Source organism: Halichoerus grypus, chromosome 5 (genome assembly GCF_964656455.1).
Source record: "Halichoerus grypus chromosome 5, mHalGry1.hap1.1, whole genome shotgun sequence".
Taxonomy (NCBI): domain Eukaryota; kingdom Metazoa; phylum Chordata; class Mammalia; order Carnivora; family Phocidae; genus Halichoerus; species Halichoerus grypus.
The window spans coordinates 162621579-162644709 of NC_135716.1; the positions used below are offsets into that span (position 1 = coordinate 162621579).

Consider the following 23131-nt stretch of genomic DNA (forward strand, 5'->3'; position numbering starts at 1 on the left):
CCCATCCTGGGGCCAGCTTCCTCCAGCAGGCACCGCCCCCAGGGGAGTCCCTCTCGGGGCAGTTCATCTCTGCCTGCTCCTGTGGGTGTGGTTTCTGACAGATGGCCTAGAGCTGCTTTGTCCCAGTCAACAGGAACTGGTCATTTCTTCCCTGGCTCCGAGCTCAAGGGCTCTTCTTGGCCGGTTGTCTTACCAGCTTCTCGACATGGCTCTCCAGGAGAGACTCAGGTGAGTTGGGGACACTGCCAGTGTGTCGGGGGGAAGATGAGGGGACAGCTGACCTGGGAGGAGTCCAGCCTGGTGGCCAGAACAGTCAGGGAGGAGGCACGAAAGCTGGCCTGTTGAGTACCAGCTGAGCCATGTTGATCCTGGGAGAAGGGGGACTCTGAAAGGGGACATCACTCAAGGGGTAGAGATGGTCCATGGAGCAGAGTGGGGTGGAGGGAGACTGCACCCTAGGAGATCTTGTGGATCTTGTCAAGAGAGCTGGGTAACTCCTCTTGCTGTCCTTAACCCCGAGCCCCCTTGGTGAGCGAGAGGAGGAAGACCTAGGGCTGTGTCCCCCACCATAGCTGAGAACTCTCTCTCCTCCCACTGGGACTGACCATCCAGGATTGAAACTTGTTCCCACGTAAGAACTAATGATTGATCTTCAACCCCTTCTTGAAAGCCAGGAGGCTGTAGGGGACAGCATGGGGTAGGCTTCAAGGACCACCTGCTGCAGGTGGAGGTGGGGTGGAGGGGGTGCTTTTGAAAATAGCTGAACAAGGCATGTGGAAGGAAGAATGGGCCAGGCAGAGGCCCCTATGGACAAAGGGCTCCCAAGGGGGCCTGTGAGGGGGGCAGCAATAGTGGGCAGGTGCCTACCACGGGTCTACATCTGGGCATCCTCCGAGCCCTCACCTGGGCCACTTGGGGCCAGCTCCGCCTGGCTGCCCTGGCTGAGGCCCAGTGCCCAAGATAAGCATCAGCTTTCCCCACCCAGGTTGGGAGGGGGCTGGCTAAGAGGGTCAAGACAGCTGGGGGCCAAGAGAGGTCAATTCCAGCTTTTTCCTGCCCCCGTAGCACAGACAGGTGGTGCTTCCGGAGGGGCCCTCTGGGGGTAGAACTGCAGCCCGTCCTCCCGGGGCGCGGTGTGCGGTGCGGTCGCTGGAACGGAGAGAAAGCTGCCTGTGGGAGACACTGGCGGGGAGCGTGAGGTGCCTTGGGGGAATAATGACATGGCCAAAGACCCTTGGGAGATGAGCCTCAGGGCTGAGCTGGGGCCAGGTCGTAAGGAACCCCAAATGCCATGTTCTGGCTTGGGGATCAGACCTCAGTTCAAACCTCCGCTCCACGGCATAACCAGCTATGTGACCTTGAGCAAGTGATTTAATGTTTCTGAACCTGTTTCCTCATAAGGTGGAGACAATCACGGCATCTCCTTCAAGGGCCTGTGGGCAGGCCTCCATGAGATAGGGACCTAAAACACTCGGCAGGCAGAGGGTCTGCCTCGTTAATGTCCGGCATTATTCGTAAAGAGTGTAGACTATTCATGAAAGCAAACAGTCTTGAGAGCCACAGTTGGGGAAAGAGAATGAAGACAAGAAAACCATTCATTGCTTCATTTGTTTACTGAACAATCATTAATACCACCAACTAGAAGGCAGGCTCTCAGGTTTGGCGCCGAGAGCACAAAGTCCAAGAAAACAGACCCCCACAGCCTGGTGGGGCACAGGTGCAGAGTCTAGTTGGGCATGTGCTGGAGGAGAGGTTTGCACCGGTCCGAGGGGCACCTGGCGGCAGGTGTTGGGGGGCGGGTCGAGGAAGGGGTCAGTCACAAGGAGGCTGAGTATTGAAGCATATTATCTGGAGCTTGGTGGTGCTTGGTAGGAAAATAAGGGCAAACATACAGAGGTGGGGAAGACCCAAGTCAGGTCAGACGCAGGAATCCAGGTGAGAAGCAGTGAGGCGGGAATGGCTCTGTGGGGTGGGGACAAGGGAGCTTGGGGCTCTGGCGGGGAGGCAGAAGCAAGAGGACTCGGTGACTGACAGCTATGAGGGGAGGGGAAGGGGTCCCACTCGGGTAACTGGGACCAGTCACAGAGAACACAGGACATCATGACGTCATTTACCAAGATGGAGGAGACCTGAGTGGGGAGCAGGTTTCTGAGGAAAATCAAGAGCGCCGTTTTGGCCATTAAATGTGAGACGCTTGGGAGACATCCAAGTGGAGAGAGCGGGTGGCACCAACCCCCCAGGTGTCCTCTGTCACTACTCGTGATGCCCAGAACAGTCCCGGCAGAAGCCCCGGGCAGTGCTATGCGGCCCCACCCCAGGTCCAGGAGGGAACTCTGGTCGAGGGTGTGGTTTAGGACGACTTTTGGTCTTTGCCCTGCGTCCCGGGCGCAGGACTCTTCGAAAGGTTGGCATTTCCTGAGTGACTGGAATGTCTTTTGTTACTCCTAATAAGCCCGTATCCCAGCTGAGTTTATGCTAAGGAGGTGACTTAAGTTGGCCCCTCATAGCGTCGGGATGGGGCTAATCGCCAGAAAGACCCCGGATTAGAGGCTTGGAACGTTCAGCCCCACCCCAGCCCCTCGGACAGCAGTGAGGAAGCTTCCGGGTCGGTGAAGGCGGCCCACAGCCGGGGGGGCGGCGCCCTGCAACTGCTCGCGGGCTAGGGCCTCCTGAGCTCTGGACCCTGCTGGACGCCCCTCTACGCAGTCCTGGATCGGGGTCTTCATAAATGAACCAGGAAATGGAAGGAAACTGCCTCCCTGAGTTACGTGAGCTGTTCTGTGAGCAAATTAATGGAACACGAGGGGGCTGTGGGAACCCCTGAGTTAAAGTCAATGAGCCACAAGTAGGGGTAGCCCACAGGGTGACTAGAACAAAAAGGGAAGCTGGACGAGAGACGAGTGTGAAGAAACAGACATTATGTTCTTCTGTTAGACAACATTAAAAGAACAAAATCCCGCCAAGTACATTTGAAGACCGAGTGGGCTTTCTTTAATGATTCGTGAATCGGGCAGCATCTCAGCAGACAGAACGGAGCTCTGTGGAGCTGGACAAGATGGCAGGCTTTTGTAGGCAGGAGGGGATGGAGGAAAGGAAGCTCCTAGCAAAGAGTGGACTGTTTCAGGCAAGGTCACCTTCCTTTGGGGGAAGGCAGGGGTCCATCAGGCAGATGACGTCACTCGTGCTGACCAGGTAATTCCAGCCTGACTGGTTAAAAGACACATTCCTGTGGGAAGCCGGAACTGCAGTTGCGTTAGGTACTGAGTCGTGGCTGGCAGACAGGGCACTGAGTGTGAGTGGCTCCATCTGGGGCCCGTTGTTTCTTTCGTAACCGTTCCCCCTCCTTTTGGTCAGACTCTCGGTTTGACCGAGAGATGAGATCAAACCACAGGGCGTCAGCGCCGCTCCCAGCCGTCCCCGCGAAGCTCCCCCCACTCTTGCTGCTCCTCCGTGTGGTGCTCGCAGGTCATGACTTCAGGCTCACATTTTTGAAGTTAGACATTCACTCCATTCCCTTCTTGATGCTCCAGTCTCAGGGGGAGCATTTGCTTGGTGGTTAGGGCTTCGAACGTGCATTTAAAGCTTCTGAGACAGGACAGGGCCCCAGGATTCCTGCTGTGGTTATTATCAGCAGGACACTTCTCTCTGTTCAGAGAGCACTCAGGAGCCACGGGCCCCAAGACCCAAATCCATCGAAATCAAGTAAGGCAAAGAAAGACCCCACGGAAGGGGTCACCTTTTTAAGCCAAGTGGCTTGCTCAGCACTCTTCCGGAACTGAGTTTCAGCTTCCCTAGAAGTGTTCATCCCAGTGCAGCAGGGGCTACTGACCACAGCCCAGACTCCTCTGTGTTCGGCTCAAAGTTCATCAGGGGCTGTCCTAATACCAAAAACAGCTCAGGCAGGGGCGCCTGGGTGGCTCAGTTGGTTGAGCGTCTGCCTTCGGCTCAGGTCCTGATCCCGGGGTCTTGGGATGGAGTCCTGCGTCGGGCTCCTTGCTCCGCGGGGAGTCTTGCTTCTCCCTCTGCCTCTGCCCGCCCTCCCCCCCACCCCCACCCCGCTCCCTCTCTCTCTCTCTCTGCTCTCTCTCTGTCTGGCAAATAAACGAATAAAACCTTAAAGACAAAAACAACTCTGGCCAGAGAGTCTAAGGATTTTCACTGTGTGTCTATTGCTTCAGCACTGGATTTTTGCCACACTTTCAAGAGTTAAGGAGAGTGTCCTGATCACAGCCTCATTTGTATTCACTCCTAACCAGGGAGTTAGGGACCTGCCAAAGGAAGCAAATCCTGAATCACAAAAGCCGCCTGGTAGGTCCTTTCTAACTTGACGTTGTAAATTTAGGGGAACTGACCGTTGGGGTGTCCGGGTCTGTCTGTGACGGGCACAGTTAGCTAACCCTCTTAGATAAGAGGCACTGCCCTCTAGGCATTCAAAGGCCCAAAGGGGATGAAAGCCACCACAAAGACAGACCCTGTCCACCCCGCGAAGGTGGCACTGTGAATGGACTCTGCCTTCATGGGCAGATCGGAGGGTTTTTTGTGTTTTTTTTTAAGATTTATTTATTTATTTGACAGAGAGAGACACAGCGAGAGAGGGAACACAAGCAGGGGGAGCGGGGGAGGGAGAGGCAGGCTTCCCGCTGAGCAGGGAGCCCGATGCGGGGCTTGATCCCAGGACCCTGGGACCATGACCTGAGCTGAAGGCAGACGCTTAATGACTGAGCCACCCAGGCGCCCCAGATCGGAGTTTTTTAAAGACAAATTGAGAAGTCTGAAAGGTTACCTCCCTTTAGCAATGGCCCAGGAGATACAGATGAAGGTGTTATCTTCCCAGGCCAATGCTAGAATAAAGGAAAGAAAGAAAAGAAGATTTAGCCTTAAAGTAGGAAGTCTCTATCTGGTGCTTTGGGTGGGGCAGTCTACCTGGATGTCAGGTACTTCTCTTCCTCGTCCGTTTGATTTGGAGGTCTCTGGCAGCCGCACAGGATGGCAGGACACGTGCAGCCTTCTTCAGCTGTGAGATGTGGACCCAAGGTTCAAGTTCCTGACATTTGGCTGCCATCAGGGTGGTGAGGAGGACCTGGAATAGTCCCTTCCAAGGAGATTCAGGGCATTCTTTGGGCTCGGTGACTCCCAAGTCAGAAGGGCGCGAGAAACTTGGAAACATTCTTTCGGAGAGTTGTAGCCAGATATTTGAAGAAACTAGAAGAATTCAGGATCTAATTCTGTGTACAGGCATTTAACAGAAACTCAAAGACAATAAACAGGATTAGAATCTAATATCTACAAAGTGCAAACATAATTTTTCTCTCTACAATTACCCGTATTTACCAGATATAATCACAGTAAAACTAATGTTTGCATTAAGTTGGCCTGATTATTTACGTAAGTGCAGTAAGAATAGTGGTTGACCATACAAGCCCATCTTAAGACTGCTTTGCTGAAATTTTTCATAAGGAATCTCAGATTGAACTTTTAAAAGCCTCTGAGGCAGGAAGCCAAGCCAAGGACTCACCATTAAATTTTACCTAAAACACCTATAGTTTGGGTGAGTTCCTATCAGTCAAAACCTTGGTAATATAACCAATGCTTCCAGTTCTGTCTTACAAGAACAGATTCTCATAGAACGTAGGCAAATAACTAACTATATCACCATGAAAAGAAGACTCAAGAGTTTCCAAATTCAGGAGGGGATCAGGTAGGGGGGAAAAAAGTAAATGTTTCATCTTTGTTTACAAAGGTATACTTTACTGGATTGCTTTGTAAGTCATATAGCTTAAGAGAAAAGGTTTCCTTAAATATGGAAAAACAAAACATTAAGGAACCAGCAATGTTTCAAACAAAAAGTCATACAAAATTAAAATCATACTCCTTGTTCGTTCAGTCCCATGTAATTAATACTTGTTCTGCTTGAATCCAGTTTCCCTGTTACTTCTGGAGATTTTTACCCATTTCAGTTTTATGATCTTAAAGTTATCAGAAACCTGTACTGAATCTCCTTAAAGCTGAAACACGTTTACAAAACATCAAAGTAAAAAAATACCATCTATAAATGACAAACGACTTAAAAATGGCCGTTGGTCAAATAGAATTGACAAGGAAATTTGACTATTTCTGTAATATACAACATTTTAAGATAATAACCAAGATTATGATTGATAACATTATACCAGGACATATCAGATTTCCAGGAATGCCACATAATTTCTGGAACACTTACATACCTACACAAATACAACATAAGGAAGGCTTCGTATCACTTATTCGACAATGCCTCCCATATAATTTAACATATCAAATAAGCCTAATAAGTTTGGCATCTCTCTTTTTATAAGGAGAGAGAACAATTCTTTTGCAGTTTTTCCAAGGATCCTGCGGAAAATCTCAAAGTTACTTCCAGGTTAAAAAGACTTCTTTTAGAATTATATTGTGGGGGGAGGAGGGCACAGAGTTTGTAAAAGATATCAAAGGGTTTGGGGGTTTTTTTGGTGGTTTTTTTTTTAGAGGGGGAGGGGCAGAGGGAGAGAGATTCTTAAGCAGGCTCCACGCTGAGCGCTGGGCTGGATGCCCGAGGCGGGGCTCAGTCTGAGGACCCTGAGATCATGACCTGAGCCAAAATCAAGAGTCAGACGCCCAACCAACTGAGCCACCCAGGCGCCCCCAAAGATATAAAGGGATTTTAAAAAACTTGGTCAAATAAGATCATAGGTCATTGTGAAGCATAACTTGTTTATCTATTTAACCATAATGACAATTAGAGAGTCTGCAGAAATTTACAAAGAGTTAAGGAGTCGTAAAACAAAAACAAGCCCTAAGCTTTTCTAATAGAGAAGTCTGGGTTTTCTTAAGTAACCAGAGATCTGATATGAGACGCGGGAAATTATTTTGAGAGGACACAAAATCTTTCGTTTCCAGGCAGATTACTTAAAGGTAAAGAAAACCCTGTACAAATCTCCTATCAACTGCAGACCTATAGTCTAAGAAAACTTCGTCCTTTTAACAGAGAAGAAACCAATTTTAATTTTGTACCTGTGCACTTTGGGGATTAACATTAATTCATTTTTAAAATGTATATCCATTCCAATCTTAGCTGTCTTAACGACGCATAAAAATCCTTTTCCTAAGATTCCTTTTCTACACACCATCTGCCACCTTCTTTTTTACATTCAGATCTCGTCCTGTTTTTTCTCTTTCCCATTCCGAACAACCAGCCTTACTTTTAGGACAAAATTACTTTCTTTTCCCTCAGCAAAAATGCATTTCCATTCTTCATACCTTCTCTTACTGAAAATGCACACCCTGCTTTCCTTTCATACAGAGAAATTTCTTTATTATTTCTAGTAGCTTTAAACAATTGTAAATGAGCTGTTACTGTCAATTTTATGAATATATTTCATATTCCTAAAAGTATATGCTCCTCATAGTAAATTTTCCAATGTGGCACACGTTATTTTATTTTATTTTGAGATGGTCTATATATTCAATGAATTTCACTTAACTCATCATTTAACTTAGCAACACATTAAGGTTTTGAGGAGTCAAAAGATTTTGGAAACTCTTTGCTGAAAAGTTCGCCTAGAAACTCTTATCCCATTTATATCTATTTAAATCATTTATTCTTAACAGTTATTTTAAGATTACCTGCAAAAACATCATTATAGGCATTAGAAAGTCAGTTATCATCCTAAGTTATTTTATAGGCTGACAAATATTTGTAACCAAGATATGAACTTATTAGTAAACCCAAGTAGAATAAAAGTTGTGTGTCTGTTTGGTATTCAATGCTGATAACTCTAAAGACATACCTATTTTAATTAAGCCAAACTTAAACTAGCTTTAATACTATTTTCCCAGATCACATGCACCTGAAAAGCATTTGGGTTATTTTCTGTTATATTTCTGAGATTTTCAGGAATACTTAATTCATATAAGTGCTTAATTTTTTAAAGCCAGTTAAGTCAAGCTCTTTTACAAATTAATTTTTGTAATAGAAAATACACACATCTATAACACTCTGATCATATAGACAGATGCAGAGAACTTAGAGCTTTTGTTTTAAAATTTTAGCCACGAGGGGTGCCTGATGTCTCAGTCAGTGAAGCGTCCAACTCTTGGTTTCAGCTCAGGTCACAAGCTCAGGGTCGTGAGATGGAGCCCCGAGTTGGGCTCTGCGCTGGGTGTGGAGTCTGCTCAAGATTCTCCCCCTCTCAAAAAAATAAAAAATTAAAATAAAATAAAATTTTAGCCATGAAGCCAGTATAATACAAAACTTACTAGGTTATAAGAGTTAGAATAAGTTTACTTGCTCAGATGGCTGCAGCTTTTTATTAGTTTTTACGGAGAAGACACTTAAGATTTGTATTTGTCCTTGACAAGTAATCTAACAGAAACTGTGGACTAGATTTGGGGCAAGGGAATGTCTATAGCAGTTTCTATGTTTTACAAGCCTCTTTCCTCCTTTTTTTCCCCCTTCTGTTAAGAATTACAGTTGACCCAGGGCACCTGGGTGGCTCAGTCGTTGGGCATCTGCCTTCGGCTCAGGGGTCACGATCTCAGGGTCCTGGGATCGAGCCCCATGTCAGGCTCCCTGCTCCATGGGAAGCCTGCTTCTTCCTCTCCCACTACCCCTGCTTGTGTCCCGTCTCTTGCTGTGTGTGTGTCTCTCTCTCAAGTAAATAAATAAAATCTTTAAAAAAAAAAAAAGAATTACAGTTGACCCTTGAACATGGCTTGAACCACATGGGTCCACTTATAATGGATTTTTTTCAATAAATACAGTACAGTAAATATTTTCTCTTCCTTATGATTTTTTAAATAACATTTTCTTTTTTCTAGCTTGCTTTATTGTAAGAATACAATATATAATACATATAACATACAAAATATGTGTTAACTGTTTATATTATCTATCAGTAAGGCTTCCGGTCAATAGCAGGCTATTAGTAGTTAAGTTTGGGGAGAGTCAAATATTACATGCAGATTTTTACTGTAAGGGGGGGTGAATCAGTGCCCCTAACCCTCTGTTTAGGGGTCAACTCTACTTCCATGAAGTTGACATTTCAAGGAGATGGCCTAAACCAGAAGAGTCCCTGGTAAAGATTAGGTAGCGCATTTACATCTCAAAGGCACAGGGAGAGAAGGCAAACTCCTCCAAGGACACGTGTTCCCTCAGGCCAGAATTTTTACAGTACCCACACACCTTTTGAGACAAATAGGGGCGAGGTTAATTGTTAAAAAGAAAGGGTGGACTTTGATTTATTTTTTTAAATAATCGCTACACCCAACGTGGGGCTCGAACTCACAACCCAGAGATCAAGAGTCACATGCTCTAACAAATGAGCCAGCCAGGTGCCCCTATTCTGTTCTGTTCTATTCTGTTCTGTTCTAAAGTAAGCTCTATGCCCAATGTGGGGCTTGAACTCAGGACTTGGAGATCGAGTCCCATGCTCTACCAACTAAGCCAGCCAGGTGCCCCTAGAATGGATGGACTTTGAATTGTTTCTAGAGCTGCCTTTCTGGTCTTGGAAAGATTTGTAGGATAAGGATAGCTACTTCTAACTCCTTGGAGAATTGAATTGTAGCCTGGAGGACATCCAAGGACTGACATGCCCATCCACCTATGTTGGAAAGATTTTCCTTCCCTCCAAGTACATTTAGCTTAAGGGAGAAGGTCTAAAAAAAATTCATATCCGGCTTTGAAAATCAGCTTCCAATTTGGCCAAATTTGTGACCACAGAGCTATTAACTCCTTCAAATATCGGTGTGCCTGGGTGCCTCAGTTGGTTAAGCATCTGCCTTAGGCTCAGGTCATGATCTCAGGGTCCTGGGATGCAGCCCCGCGTCTGGCTCCCTGCTCAGCGGGGAATCTGCTTCTCCCTCTCCCTCTGACCCTCCCCCCGCTTGTGCTCTCTCTAATAAATAAAATCTTAAAAAAAAAATAAATCCTTTCAAATATCTTGTCAGGTTTCAGCCAGGAGAAACAGTAAATATTCTGGCAGTACACAACCCCATGAACCCAAGAGGTATCCTCAACGAGGGTGCAAAAGATACTATCTTCACAAGATCTAGAGCCATTCCCAAAGATCAATAACCAATGGCCTGGATTTGGAAAGGAAGGGATAACGTGAAAGCTTACTTTTCTCTTTATACAGGGTACTAAGAGATCCAGGAGAGCTGACTCTGGTGAGAATATTCTCACCTTTAGCTGGCATTCCCAGGATCCCACTTGCAGGCCCCAAGTGAGGTTTGTTTTTTTAAGTAGGTTCCATGCTCAGTGTGGAGCCCAATGCAGGGCTTGAACTCAACAACCCTGAGATCAAGACCTGAGCTGAGATCCAGAGCCAGATGTTTGACCCACTGAGACACCCCGGGTGCTCTTCGAGTGAGGTTTAAAGTAGAGGGTGTAGGGCGCCTGGGTAGCTCAGATGATTAAACTTCTGCCTTCGGCTCAGGTCATGATCCCAGGGTCCTGGGATCGAGTCCTGCATCGGGCTCCCTGCTCCTTGGGAGCCTGCTTCTCCCTCTGCTTCTCTGTCTCTCATGAATAAATAAATAAAATCTTAAAAAATAAAAATAAAAAAATAAAGTAGAGGGTGTAGCTCCAGTATCTACCAGAATTTGGCCAGTTGTTAAAATTAATTTTGACTTTAGTTTCCCCTTTCCTGTTTAAAGGAATTACTGGTAGCAGTACGGAAGAATCCCTTGGAGACCTGTCAACTCTGGGAGGGGCCTATATGGGGGCCCACCTTTGGGAGTAGATACAAGGACATTAAAGTTGATGTTGGAAATTTTGCACAGGGCCTTTGAGGACTGTCTTTTCCAGCTTCTCCATTGATTACAACTGAGACATCAATCCCTGGGCCAGCTTTTTAATTTTTTTTTTTTTTTTTTTTTTTTTGCGAGAGAGAGAATGAGAGAGAGCACGAGAGGGAGGAGGGTCAGAGGGAGAAGCAGACTCCCTGCTGAGCAGGGAGCCCGATGTGGGACTCGATCCCGGGACTCCAGGATCATGACCTGAGCCGAAGGCAGTCGCTTAACCAACTGAGCCACCCAGGCGCCCCCGGGCCAGCATTTTAATGATGGGCCCCTAGGAAGGTGCAATGTGGGAGGCCCAGGTGCTTTTTTAAGTCTCTGGCCTTGCAGCCCTTGTAGCTATAAGACTAATGGCTTGGCACACTTTTGTTTATGATCTTGTATCTAAATTTTCATTGGCCTTTTGCAATGAATTTTTTTTTAAATTTTGTTTATTTGACAGAGAGAGAGATAGCGAGAGCAGGAACACAAGCAGGGGGAGTGGGAGAGGGAGAAGCAGGCTTCCCATGGAGCAGGGAGCCTGACGCGGGGCTCGATCCCAGGACCCTGGGATCATGACCTGAGCGGAAGGCAGACGCCCAATGACTGAGCCACTCAGGCACCCCGCAATGAATTTTTTTTAATGAAGCTATTCTGGAATCTTGAAGCCTTTGGAAAGCTTCCGTATACCAGTTAAAGTAAGTATCCCACTCAGTTGGTTTGATTTGGGAACCCTTGTTTCTGTTGGGTTTTTTTTTTTTTTTTAAGATTTATTTGAGAACGAGAGAGAGCTGGTAGGGGGGAGAGAGAGAGAGAACCTTAAGCAAACAAGCTGAGCATGGAGCCTGATGCGGGGCTGGATCCCACAACCCTGAGATCATGACCTGAGCAGAAATCAAGTCAGCTGCTTAACCGACTGAGCCACCCAGGCGCCCCTGGGAACCCTTGCTTTTAAGCGCACTTCTCACATGAGTGATCTTGTCTAAATGGAATGTTTTCCATAATGGCAAGTGTAATTCTAGGTTGTTTTAGTAAGATTGTGCCATTTTGTAGATATCAATAGCTTTCAGGACTGCAGTTCTTAGACATAAAACAAGTCAGTGTGCGGGAAGATGGAGTGCTTGACTCTGGAATTTAAGGATCCCATTATTATTATTAGTTATTATGTTTCAGCTAAGCCTTTGGGTCTCAGAACCAAACTCATACCTGAAAGGGACATGCTGTGGGATTGGGGATTGTGTGATGTTTTACAGTGTACCTTGTTGCATGGAAATTTTCTTGGGGTTGGCGAGACCTAGTAACTTAACCTAACCTAACACATGAGTTTTGAGGTTAGGTGGCAAGTACTCTAATGGTTTTTAAATGTTTGACCCACACCCCACCAATTTTTGCAGCTTTTTGGCTTCTGAGACTCCCACTAGCAATAGCCTTTACCTTACGTCCGTGTTAAGAGAAACCAACAGTGGCCACAGAAATGGGCCTGTGGACGCCAGCAGTCATCTGCAGACTGGCGGACAGAAGGCCTCATGTGCGCCACCAGCAATTCCCACTGTGGAAGTGGGGACCAGGGGGAGGCCTGAATCACAGAGCCCAAAGAAGGGGACCTGCAGACAGAGTCCAAACGATCGGGGACCTGCAGCTGCCACCAGCGGGCCCCAGTGTGGAATCTGGGGGTTCCGATCAAATGGGGGGATCGCAAACTAAACCGAGGGCTCGGGGCTTGGGTTCTGGGTGGAACCCTCTGCTTGCTGCAGCTGACCAGCCCCAGACTGGAAAGCCAATGAGATCGGGAGCTTGATGCAAAGACAGTGGAGCTCAGAACCAAGGGGAACTTCCCTGAGGCCCTCAGAAACAGCGAGCAATTCAAGAGGCTCATGGATACCATGCCTGCGTTTCTCACTGTCCCCAAAGCCACCAGAAGTCTCCTTTGAGCCTGTCAGTGCCACCCAATCTGTTAAAAAACAAAATTAGCTGAGTACCATTGGCTTTCTTTAATGATTCATGAATCGGGCAGCATCTCAGAAGACAGAAAGGAGCTCTGTGGAGCTGTACAAGATGGCAGGCTTTTATAGGCAGGAGGGGATGGCGGAAAGGAAGCTTCTAGCCAAGAGTGGACTGTTTCCAGCAGGGTCACTTTCCTTTGGGGGAAGGCAGGGGTCCATCAGGCAGAGAATCTCTAGAGCTGACCAGGTAATTCCAGATTGACTGGTTAAAGGTACATTTCTGGGACAAGTGGAAACTGCAGTTAAGTGCTAACTGGTTTGGTTTGCTGATACGGGGCTTAGTAGGAGTGACTCCATTTGGGGCCTATTGTTCCTTTAACAGCAACAAAAGTAATACAAGCTCATTGCACACTGGAACAGGATAGAAGTATATCAAGTAGAAATCCCCTCCTCCCTCCAGTCTCAGCCCCTCGCTAACTGGTGCCTCTCCTTCTGAATCATGCCATCCGGTAGGGGAGCCACCAGCCCTATGTGGCTACCAAGCACTTGAAATGGGGCTAATTCCAATTGAAATGTGCTATACATCTAAAATATACACTGGATTTAGTATTTGGACTTAGTACAAAACAAGAATATAAAACATATCTCCACAATTTTTGTATTAATTATACACTGAAAGGGTATATTTGGATATACTGGGTTAAAATGTTATTAAAATTCATTTCAGCTGTTTCTTTTCATACCTTTTATGTGACTACTAGAAAATTTCAATTTATACATGTGGTTCACATTGTACTTCTACTGGACAATGCTGTTCTAGATCTTTTCCTACATGTTTATAAAAGACCACAGATACACACGTCCGTAAAATGCCTGGGTACGTAGGTGTAGATCAGCCTCTGTATGTACTCCCTTTACTTCCTCTCCCACTTAATACATCAGGACCTCTTTTCCAGAGAGTACTTCTACATCCACCTCATCCTTTTCAGGGGTCGCGTTGCTTTCCGCGGTACAGATGAGCGTAACTCGTTCATCCAGTTCCCCACTGATCAACACTGGGGTTGCTGACATGCATCTGCTTTTTCAAACACAGCTACAAGACCGCCCGTGGTCTGCCCGCTGCGAGTCTCCATTTCTAGAGGTAGGAAAGCCAGGTCAGGTGAGGGCACTTCAAATGTGAGAGCGAAGGAGCCAGGTTCTGAAGGCTCCTCGGACAGGACTAAGAGCCGTAGACTTGATTTTGCAGGCAGTAGGAAGCCTTAACACAGCTTTGTTGGGGTGGTTTTTCTAAACTGCTAACTCTGTATTCTTCCTTCATTAAAAAGGCAATATAAGCACATCACAAACAACTGGAAGGGAAAAATAAAGGCGGGGGGGAACCCAACTATAACTTACTGCATAGCCACTTTTACGTTTTCCTTTTTTAGTCTTATTTTCTGGTGCATGTTTTAATTACTGCTAAATTATAATCATACTGCCCATCAATTTGAGAACTTTTTTTTTTCCCCCATTGAAGCTTCCTGCATAAGCATTTTTCCATGTGACCAAAGAGTCGTCAGTAAAGGGTGATTTAGTCAGTCCGTGGGCTGGCTGCTGGGGCCTTTTCAGCAGCCCACTCAAGGCCTTCTCCGTGGTGCCTCCAGTCGGGATGCAACCAAGCCCAAGTGCCTCTCATGAAAGAAACACATGCCCCGCCACCAATCCCTGGCCCTCAGCCCCCTCCAGTTCCCGTCCTCCTCCCTCTTTCCAGCCGCACTTCTGGGGAGTCACCCAGGCCCTCTGCCTCCACCACTGCACCTCTGCTTACTCCTCTCCCCACCCTCCCACTGGACACTCAGGCATTGCCTCCTTCCCAGCCCCCTGGCCCTGGAACCATGAAAGTCCTGCCCAGCCCACTGCCCTGACAGCCCTTCCCCAGCTACTCCCCCCCACCCCACCGCCAACACCCGGCTCACACTGCCACTAGCTGAGGGCTGGCAGGGCTTGGAGCCCGCTTTCCTGCCTCCAGCCCTGCTCCCCACCCCAGTGTCCAGGCTCAACAGTTCAGCTGCAATACTTTTTTTTTTCAAATAAAAATCTGACTGCATCAGTCCCTGGGGAAAGTATCTTTCAGGGCTCCCTATAGTCCTCAAGGTGAAGCTCAAACCCCTTCGCCTGGAATGCAGGTGGGCTGTGATTTAGCCTTGGCTTACCTCCAGCCTCGCCTCACCTTCCCCCGGCCCCCGCCACACACACTCCATCCTGCAGAATGGCCCGCAGGGCCTTGCACAGCCCAAGCTTCCTCTCACCTCTCACTTTTGTACATTGTTGTTTTCTTCTCATAAGCCTCCCTCCCTGCTCAGCTGCCTTCTTTGCCTGGATAACTTCTCATTATTAGAGGCCACCTCTCCCAGGCAGCCTCCCTGACTTCCTCCCCATTTGTCAAGGCTCGGCTGGCACCCTCCAATTTGCCCTCATAGCATCTTGTATTTCTGCTATTGCAGCCTTACTGTGCTGTGTTCCATTCGTCTCTCTGCGGTCTGTCATCTGACCCATTCCCTCTCTTCCTGGCCACCCACATCCTCCGGCCTCCATTCCCTGAAGACGAGGTCTGTGCCTCGCTCACCTCAGAATCCTTGACCCAGCAAGTGCTTGATTCTGAGCTTGTGCCCAGTAAATATAGTGCATGAATAAGCAGAAACTCGTGAACATCTTGACACATCAACTTTTTCCATACTGAACAGGCTCCCAGAAGTTGGGGTGATTGGATTAAAGGGGATGAACAGTGAAGGCTTCAATTCCCATAGCTAAGCAGCTTTCCACAAAAGATCCGGCACCCTTTGCCCCCACCAGCTGTGTGAGAGAGTCTGCCTCGCTGTATCCTTGCAGCGCCGCTGTTTTTACTTCTTTTTAAAAAGCTCATTTTACAGGTAAAACATGCCAGCCTGTTCTAATTTGTATGTCTTTGGTTACTAGTGAGGGTGAACATTTCTGCATGTATTTGCCTCCTCGATGCATTTCTTCTTGGATGATTGGTCATGTGATGTGGACGCTGTTAAGGCAGGCGGGCATTTTACAGGATGGCTTTGGGGGCCGTGTAGGAAGTGGCTGGGAGCAGGGAAGTTGGTGCCACAGTGATCCCGGTGAGGGGTGTGCAGACAGGGTCACTGCGGGGGCCGGGGGCACAGCAGGAGCTGAGCGGGGGGGCGGGGGGGTTAAGGAGGCCAAATCAACCCAACCTGGGGACTGACAGCAGATGGGGGTGAGGGAGAGGGAGGGGTTGGGGAGCAGCCAGGTTTCTGGCTTGGCCAACTGAACAGAAGGAGGTACCATGTGCTGAGATGGCGCGCAGGTGGATACACGGGCGCACACCCCACCACAAGATGCGTCTCCGAGCTATCTGCTAGATACATCTGCTGAGGAAAGGTGAAGTGGGGTAGCAGAAAAGGCCAGGAGGCTGGAGGGTCTGACCTGGCAGGCTTCTTGAAAGAGACTGGGGGAGCTAGACTTGGGGAGGATTTGTAGGGCAGAGAGTGGAGTTGGGAGGTTGTCCAGGGGGTCACGGGGGTCTGCTCAGGAATAATAACAACAGCAACAGCCAGAGTACACTGAGCGAGTACTATGTGTGAGGCTTGCTCTCATCGCTTAGCTTTAAGCGATCAGTGGCATATTGGGAAGCTGGGGAAAAGGGTTAGAAAGCACATCGGGCACTGAGAGGGACCAACGCCAAAGACAATCAGTGCAGGCAGTGGAAAGTGCAAGGTGCAGAACAGCTTATCTACTGCGCTCCCATATTTATATTTGCCTGTACGTGCACAGACCACTTCCGGAAGGAGGCGCGAGGAAGGAGTCATCCTGGCTTGCCTCCACGCAGAGCAGCTGAGTGGCTGGGACCAGGAAAGACTGCACTAGATATACTCTTGTCCTTTGAATGCCTGTACCATGCGAATAGGATATATTTGTATTCAAAAATAAATAACATGAAACATTAAAATTACATAAACAATTTCTCATGTGTATGTGTGCATATAAATGAGTTGCTAACGCCCTTCCCCACCATCCAGGACCTGGAAGAGACTCTTCTGTTGGCTGATCCTACTTGCGCTTGGCCTCTTAGGGCTGCTCCAGTATGGGCTCCCTATAGTCAGGTACAACCCCCCTCCCCCAGCACTCAGTGTGGGAACCAGCAGGGTCAGGGTCAAAGCGGCTCCTTCCAAGTGCGGGTGGTGGGTGGTGGCTCTTTGGCTGCACACTTGGCCTTGTGGGCTCTCCCTCCTTGTAAAGAGCAAAGTGAGAGGGGCCCTGAGCTGGCTGTCATGCCCCTCCCTCACTGCTGCCCCCACCCCACAGGCATCTGGAAACCCTCATCCCCATGGGTGTCTGCCCTTCTGCCAGAATGGCCCTGCTGAGAGACAACTTCACAGGTCTCCTGAATCCCTGGTAAGGAGCTAACACCCACACACCCTCCAGAGCTCTGCCCCAGTGGCCCTGCCCTCCTCACAGCCCTCACCCCAGCAGGGCCAGGTACTGCTTCCGGTGGCCCCATCAGGTCACACATCTCCCAATCCTCCGTATTCGATCTAGGTTAGGGATCTCTAGGGGCAGGGGCCGGGTCACACCCATTAGTGGGTCCCTAGGGCCCAGCACCGGGCAGGTGGCAGTGAACATGCACCAAATGGGTGGATGAATGGACCTATCTCTCCATCCCTGCCCTGGCCAGGGCCCGGCCTGACGTCCTGACCTGTACCTCCTGGGGGGCCCCCATTATTTGGGATGGCACCTTCGACCCAGCTGTGGCCCAGCAAAAGGCTCTCCAGCAGAACCTCACCATTGGGCTGACTGTCTTTGCCGTAGGCAGGTAAGGCCTGGGGAGGGGAGCGGTGCTGTCCAGGATGGGAATGGAACAGGTGTGCATGTGATGTAGGGGTGGGGCACCCTGTGGGCCACAAGATCCTAAAGTGAAGAGGGAGTCAAAGACAGCACCTCTTGTCCCAGACTCCCAGGAAGAGGACAGCGCTGTCCATTTTCTTTCCCTCCTCCCCAGACACCAGCACTATGGAGCCCACCCAGCACAGGGACCATCCTGGTTATCTATGTAAGGAACTGTCACAAACTCAGTGACTGAAAACAGCTGTTATTATAGCTCATGATTCTTGTGGGCGGGAATTCCCACCGGGCTCCGTAGGAAGGGCTCCTCACTGCTCCCCAGGGTCTGAGCCTCCACTGGGATGGCCGACTGCTGAACACAGGTGGGGCACTCTCTCCACGCAGCCTTCTGCGCAGCGAGCTGGGCTTCCTCACGTCCCTGCGGCATCAAGGGTCTGGGACTTCGTAAGAGCGAAGGCTCAGAGCCCTAACGAGGCAAAGGCTAACGGCCGCCAGTCGTCCAAAGGGCCAGCCCAGCCTCCCTGCCGCGGCACCCTGTTGATCCAGGCAGGTAGTGGGAGCCCACGTCAAGGGAAGGAACCCAGGGCCCCTCTGGGCAGCAGAGACGAGCGATCTGCAGTCACCTCTGTCCACCGTGAAAGCCACGGCTGGAGGGTTGTGGAGGGGACTGGAGGGGGACCGGCGCCGGGAGCCCCAGCGGAGGCTGGAGGGCTGTGGAGAGGACTGGAGGGGGACCGGCGCCGGGAGCTCCAGCGGAGGCTGGAGGGCTGTGGAGAGGACTGGAGGGGGACCGGCGCCGGGGGCCCCAGCGGGGCCGGGGCTGGGGGCCGGGGTGGGAGCCGCGCTCAGACTGACCGCGCCCGCCCGCCCGGCAGATACCTGGAGAAGTACCTGGCGCGCTTCCTGGAGACGGCCGAGCGGCACTTCATGGCGGGCCAGCGCGTGGTGTACTACGTGTTCACCGAGCGCCCGGCCGCCGTGCCCCGCGTGGCGCTGGCCCCGGGCCGCCGGCTGCGCGTGGAGCGCGTGGCCCGCGAGCCGCGCTGGCAGGACGTGTCCATGCAGCGCATGCGCACGCTGCACGAGGCGCTGGGCGGGCGGCTGGGCCGCGAGGCGCACTTCGTGCTCTGCATGGACGTGGACCAGCACTTCCGCGGCGCCTTCGGGCCCGAGGTGCTGGCCGAGTCGGTGGCGCAGCTGCACGCCTGGCACTACCACTGGCCGCGGCGGCTGCTGCCGTACGAGCGCGACGCGCGCTCGGCCGCCGCGCTGGCGCCGGGCGAGGGCGACTTCTACTACCACGCGGCCGTGTTCGGGGGCAGCGTGGCGGCGCTGCGCGGGCTGACGGAGCAGTGCGCGGGGGGCCTGCGGCGGGACCGCGAGCGCGGCCTGGAGGCGCGCTGGCACGACGAGAGCCACCTCAACAAGTTCTTCTGGCTGCACAAGCCGGCCAAGGTGCTGTCGCCCGAGTTCTGCTGGAGCCCCCAGATCGGCCGGCGGGCCGAGATCCGCCAGCCGCGCCTGCTCTGGGCGCCCAAGGAGTACGCCCTGGTGCGCGACTAGGCCCCCCACCGGGCCAGGAAGGGGGCCCCTGAAGCCGTGCGGGCGCCCCGAAGGGTGGCGAGAGCTTGGACGCAAAGAGCCCTGCCCGCTCCGGCCGGGTGGCCGGCCGTGGGATCGTGACGGTGGGAGGAGGAGCGTGGCCTTTGGGGAGCTTCTCGCTGGGAGGGAAAGTTCCCCTTTCCCCCACTTTCAACAGCGACCGACAACGACGCACGCTGGGCAGTAGCGCCTCGGTCAGGCTGCCTCTAGACCTTTCACCTCTGACCTTACTGGATTCGGCTGATGCCTCCTGAAGGGCTGTTTTAGCCCCTGTCACCCACCGCCACCCCCAACCCCCTTTTTGATAAGGAGACTGAGACGCAAAAAGGGAACACAACTGCCTAAGGACACAGAATCTGTGAGTCAGTCTGGGCAGCCGCTGCAGAGCCAGGACTGGCCCTCACTCCGAAAAGACAGTAGCCTCTGGGCGAACAGGAGAAAGCTTCTGCTGCAGGAGAAACGTGGTGGCATCCGAGTCCTTTGCTTTGCCCTTCCACCTCCCCCGCCCTCAAGCATAGTTTGTACATATTTAAGTAATATTGTAATAAAATTATTCCAAAAGTGTCTTTATGGCCCTCTCTCCTGGGCAGTGTCCACAAAAAGGACATTTCCTTGATGTGGGACCCATAGGGCTGTCTGGGAGATGTTTCCTTACCCAAGACTGCTATCCAGAGTCTTCATCCTCCGGGGGGGGTGGGTGGGGGGACACAGGCTCTGAATAGGAGGTGAACTCATCAGGCCCTCCAAGGAGCCAGGGAAGGCAGCAGCTGGAAGCCCCTGAGCTGTCCTCTGACACCTGGGAACGCTGAGGCCCTGGGAGGGTGGGATTTCACCCCAGGTCCCCTGAATCCTTTATGTGATGTTCTCAAAGACCTTGCCTTAATAGCGTCCACTGTTCCTCTGAAGGACAGCAATTCCGGCATAAATCAACCCTGATGGTTTTTACAATCTGATCTTTACAAGCAGATTCCACTTACTGATGATGTGACCTAAGAGATCTCTGCCCTCTCAAAAACAGTTTGAAGTTCCTCAGTGCCTCCCACCCGAACTAGATTAGCAAAACCCAGAAGGCCATTTGGATTCTGGATGAGACCTAAGAACAGGCTAGGTGTGCCTGAGAACAGGTTATTGCTTGATGACTTTGAGCTGGCACATCCCTTCCTCTGGTGGGCATGGTCCTCCACCTGACCCTGCAGTATTCACCGAGGGCCACCCACACCAACCGTCACCACCCCCAGGGGTCGTGAGAGACCTGAGCACGAGCTAGTAAGATCTGGGTGGGAATCTGCTCCTCTTCTCACTCTGCTTGTGACTGTGGACAAGTCCCTTACCTTTGCTGAGTCTCTGTTTTCTCCTATGTCAAGTGGGGATGCCGATCACCCTCCTTGCGGAGGTTGTGGTGCTCCAGAAAATGTAACTTGCCTTCTCCCTCTCCTTGCTTGCCCCTTCTCCAGCAAGTTCATAGTGCAAAGACTCTACCAAAAGAACAGCCATTTCCTGTCCTACAGAGGAAATCATGGCACAGGCAGGGGTTTCCAGACGCTAGGCCGGGGCAGCCGCACGCTGTGGGTGGAGACTTTCCTGAGGATGGGGAAGGGTCAAGGAAGCTGCAGTGTGGAACACATGACCTCTTTTGAGTGTCTCCCTCCTTCGTCTTACCCAGAGGCCCTCGTTGGGGCTGGGGGCATTAGAGGGACTTGGGGCAGAAGCAGAAGGTGGGGCAAAGCTCTTTCTTCAGCCACTTCCATCCGGATCACTGTCAATCAACACTGTCCTCAGCACCTGCTGGGGGCCTCAGAGGCCTCAGAAGCTCCTGACAGCTTCCAGGCGAGCAGATGAAAAGCAGACTCCCAGTCCTTTGAGTGTCGCTCCTACATGTCAAATCTTCACCTACCCCCGCTGCCCCACCCTGCCAGGCCAGCTCAGACGCCACCCCCAGAAATTGCCAAACATTGTCAGCTCTCTAGTCGGAGTTCACTGATCGTAAGGGACTTAGATCGACCAGGGCCACATCAAATGGTAACAGTCACAATTACATTTACTGGTACTTAACTATGTACCGGGCACTGTTCTAAGCATTAGACATATATTGATTCATTTAATCCTCACATCCACCCTACAAATTGGTTACTATTATTTCCCTCATTTTACATATGAGAAAATCAGGCACAGAGAGGTTACGTATGTAACTTGCCCCATGTCACACCGCTAGCAACTTAAACTCAACTGATGTGCGAACAAGCAGGAAATGAAACCTGGCCAGGAGATGGAGACGGGAAGTCAGGAACTGAGTCTGACACAGGCTCTCGGTCTTCTCTGTCCATCTCTGCTTCTGTCTGCCTCTGTCCTGCTTGTGTCTGGCCCAACACACATCCCAACCCCTGGACCACACGGTCTTCCAGTTCAGGAGTCCACCATTTCCTAACTTATTCCTAATCCATGGACTGGCGAAGCTGATCGGAGAGTCAGCCCGCGGTGTGCTGGCAAGCGTTTAGCAACTGGCTCTTCCAAGAAAAAGAAAGCCCCCATTTGTAGCCTTTGCCAGTTTCTGTTGCATGAACCCCACTACGGCTGATTTCAAACCCCACTCACTGAATGTGGAGTCGGGAAGAGGTGTGCCCAGTCCACTCTCATGAACCAGGACTGCCGGTACATGCCACCGGTGCCCCTGGTAGCCGCGGTCTAAGGCTCCAGCGGCGGAGTCAGGCGTCCACCACTGGCCGATCAGCTGTGGCCCGGATCGGGTCATGTGGGATCCGGGCGGCTGCCGGAGCCCACCCCTTCACAGCAGAGCAGGCTATGGGAGGTCGAGTTCAGAGACAGCAAGGAGGCCTGTGAAGTTACCCAAAACATGTTCCTGGCTACTCCACACCCATTTCCCCCTCCCGACGTTAACACGTCTGGTTTCCTTTTGGGGAGATGTACTACAGATCGGGGTTTCACCCTCTGCTCCAGGCTTAGAGCATGGGTTCTAGGTCTCAGCCAATCAAGTACAGACATTCCGGCCACAGTGATTGGTTCGGGGATGGTATCTAGCCAGTCCCAATCACAGCTCCTTTATGGAAGATTTTCCTGGAGCTTCCGGGAGAAAGACAGAGGCTTGACGGCTGGAAATCTGGGGCCTGTGAGGCTGGAGCTGCCGACCCCACAGGAGCCAGAGGTTGAAACCGACTCTGAGAACAAAGCCAAGTGGAGAGCTGGAGACACCACTGGGCCCTGAGGCTGGCCTGACACCTGCACTGCCCTCGTATGTAAGCCAATAAACCCTTGTTTGGATTGGGCTTTCTATCACTTGCAGCCAAGTCTTGACACCCAAGGCCTGTGAGGACTCGGAGTGAATTCCTGAAGGTGAGCTCCACGGTGACTCTTGGTAGAGTCACATCTGTCTCTCTAAGGATGCCTAGCAGAGGACCAGCCTTGATAAACTCTGGGGGAGTTAACTCCTGCATTTCCCTCTCAGGCAATCAAAACACTGACCCACATGGGGAAAATGGATGTGAAGGGGGCTTCTTGGTTCCCTCAATCACTGGAATTGCTTCCACAAGTCCGGGCACTCATAATGGACCCCCAAAGGTGGGCAGGGTAATGGGGATGTGGCTGCTCCTCTGGGAGCGGGGGCTGTAAACCTCACCGGTGGACCCCATACATCCCAAAAGGCCTCACTCAGAATGAGAAAAACCTGGGTGAAATTTGTGTTCCGGCCACTTAATTGCAACATGATCCTCAGCAAAAAAAAAAAAAAAAAAAAACCCTCTTGGTTTGCTGCCGCCCTCACAGGGAGCTGTAGGGTAACCAACAACCAAGCACTCAGCTCAGCAGCTGGGGTGAGGCCAGCCCACAGTAAGGGGCCATGTCCCTTCTTCCCCAAGTCTGGGGGGGCGGGGGAGGGGAGAGGAGCAATGGAAAGGTGCCCCCCAGCCCCGCCCTCG

At 50.8% G+C, this 23131-nt stretch overlaps 1 protein-coding gene across 1 annotated transcript; it reads left to right on the plus strand.

Annotated features, from left to right (window-relative positions):
• The first annotated feature begins 205 nt into the window (after positions 1 to 205).
• On the plus strand, positions 206 to 19766 carry A3GALT2 (alpha 1,3-galactosyltransferase 2). Its single transcript, XM_036065268.2, has 5 exons — positions 206 to 228; positions 16778 to 16861; positions 17064 to 17153; positions 17434 to 17571; positions 18476 to 19766. The coding sequence occupies exons 1-5, from the start codon at positions 206 to 208 to the stop codon at positions 19161 to 19163; spliced, it is 1023 nt and encodes a 340-aa protein (XP_035921161.1). The 3' UTR covers positions 19164 to 19766.
• Positions 19767 to 23131: the final 3365 nt, after the last annotated feature.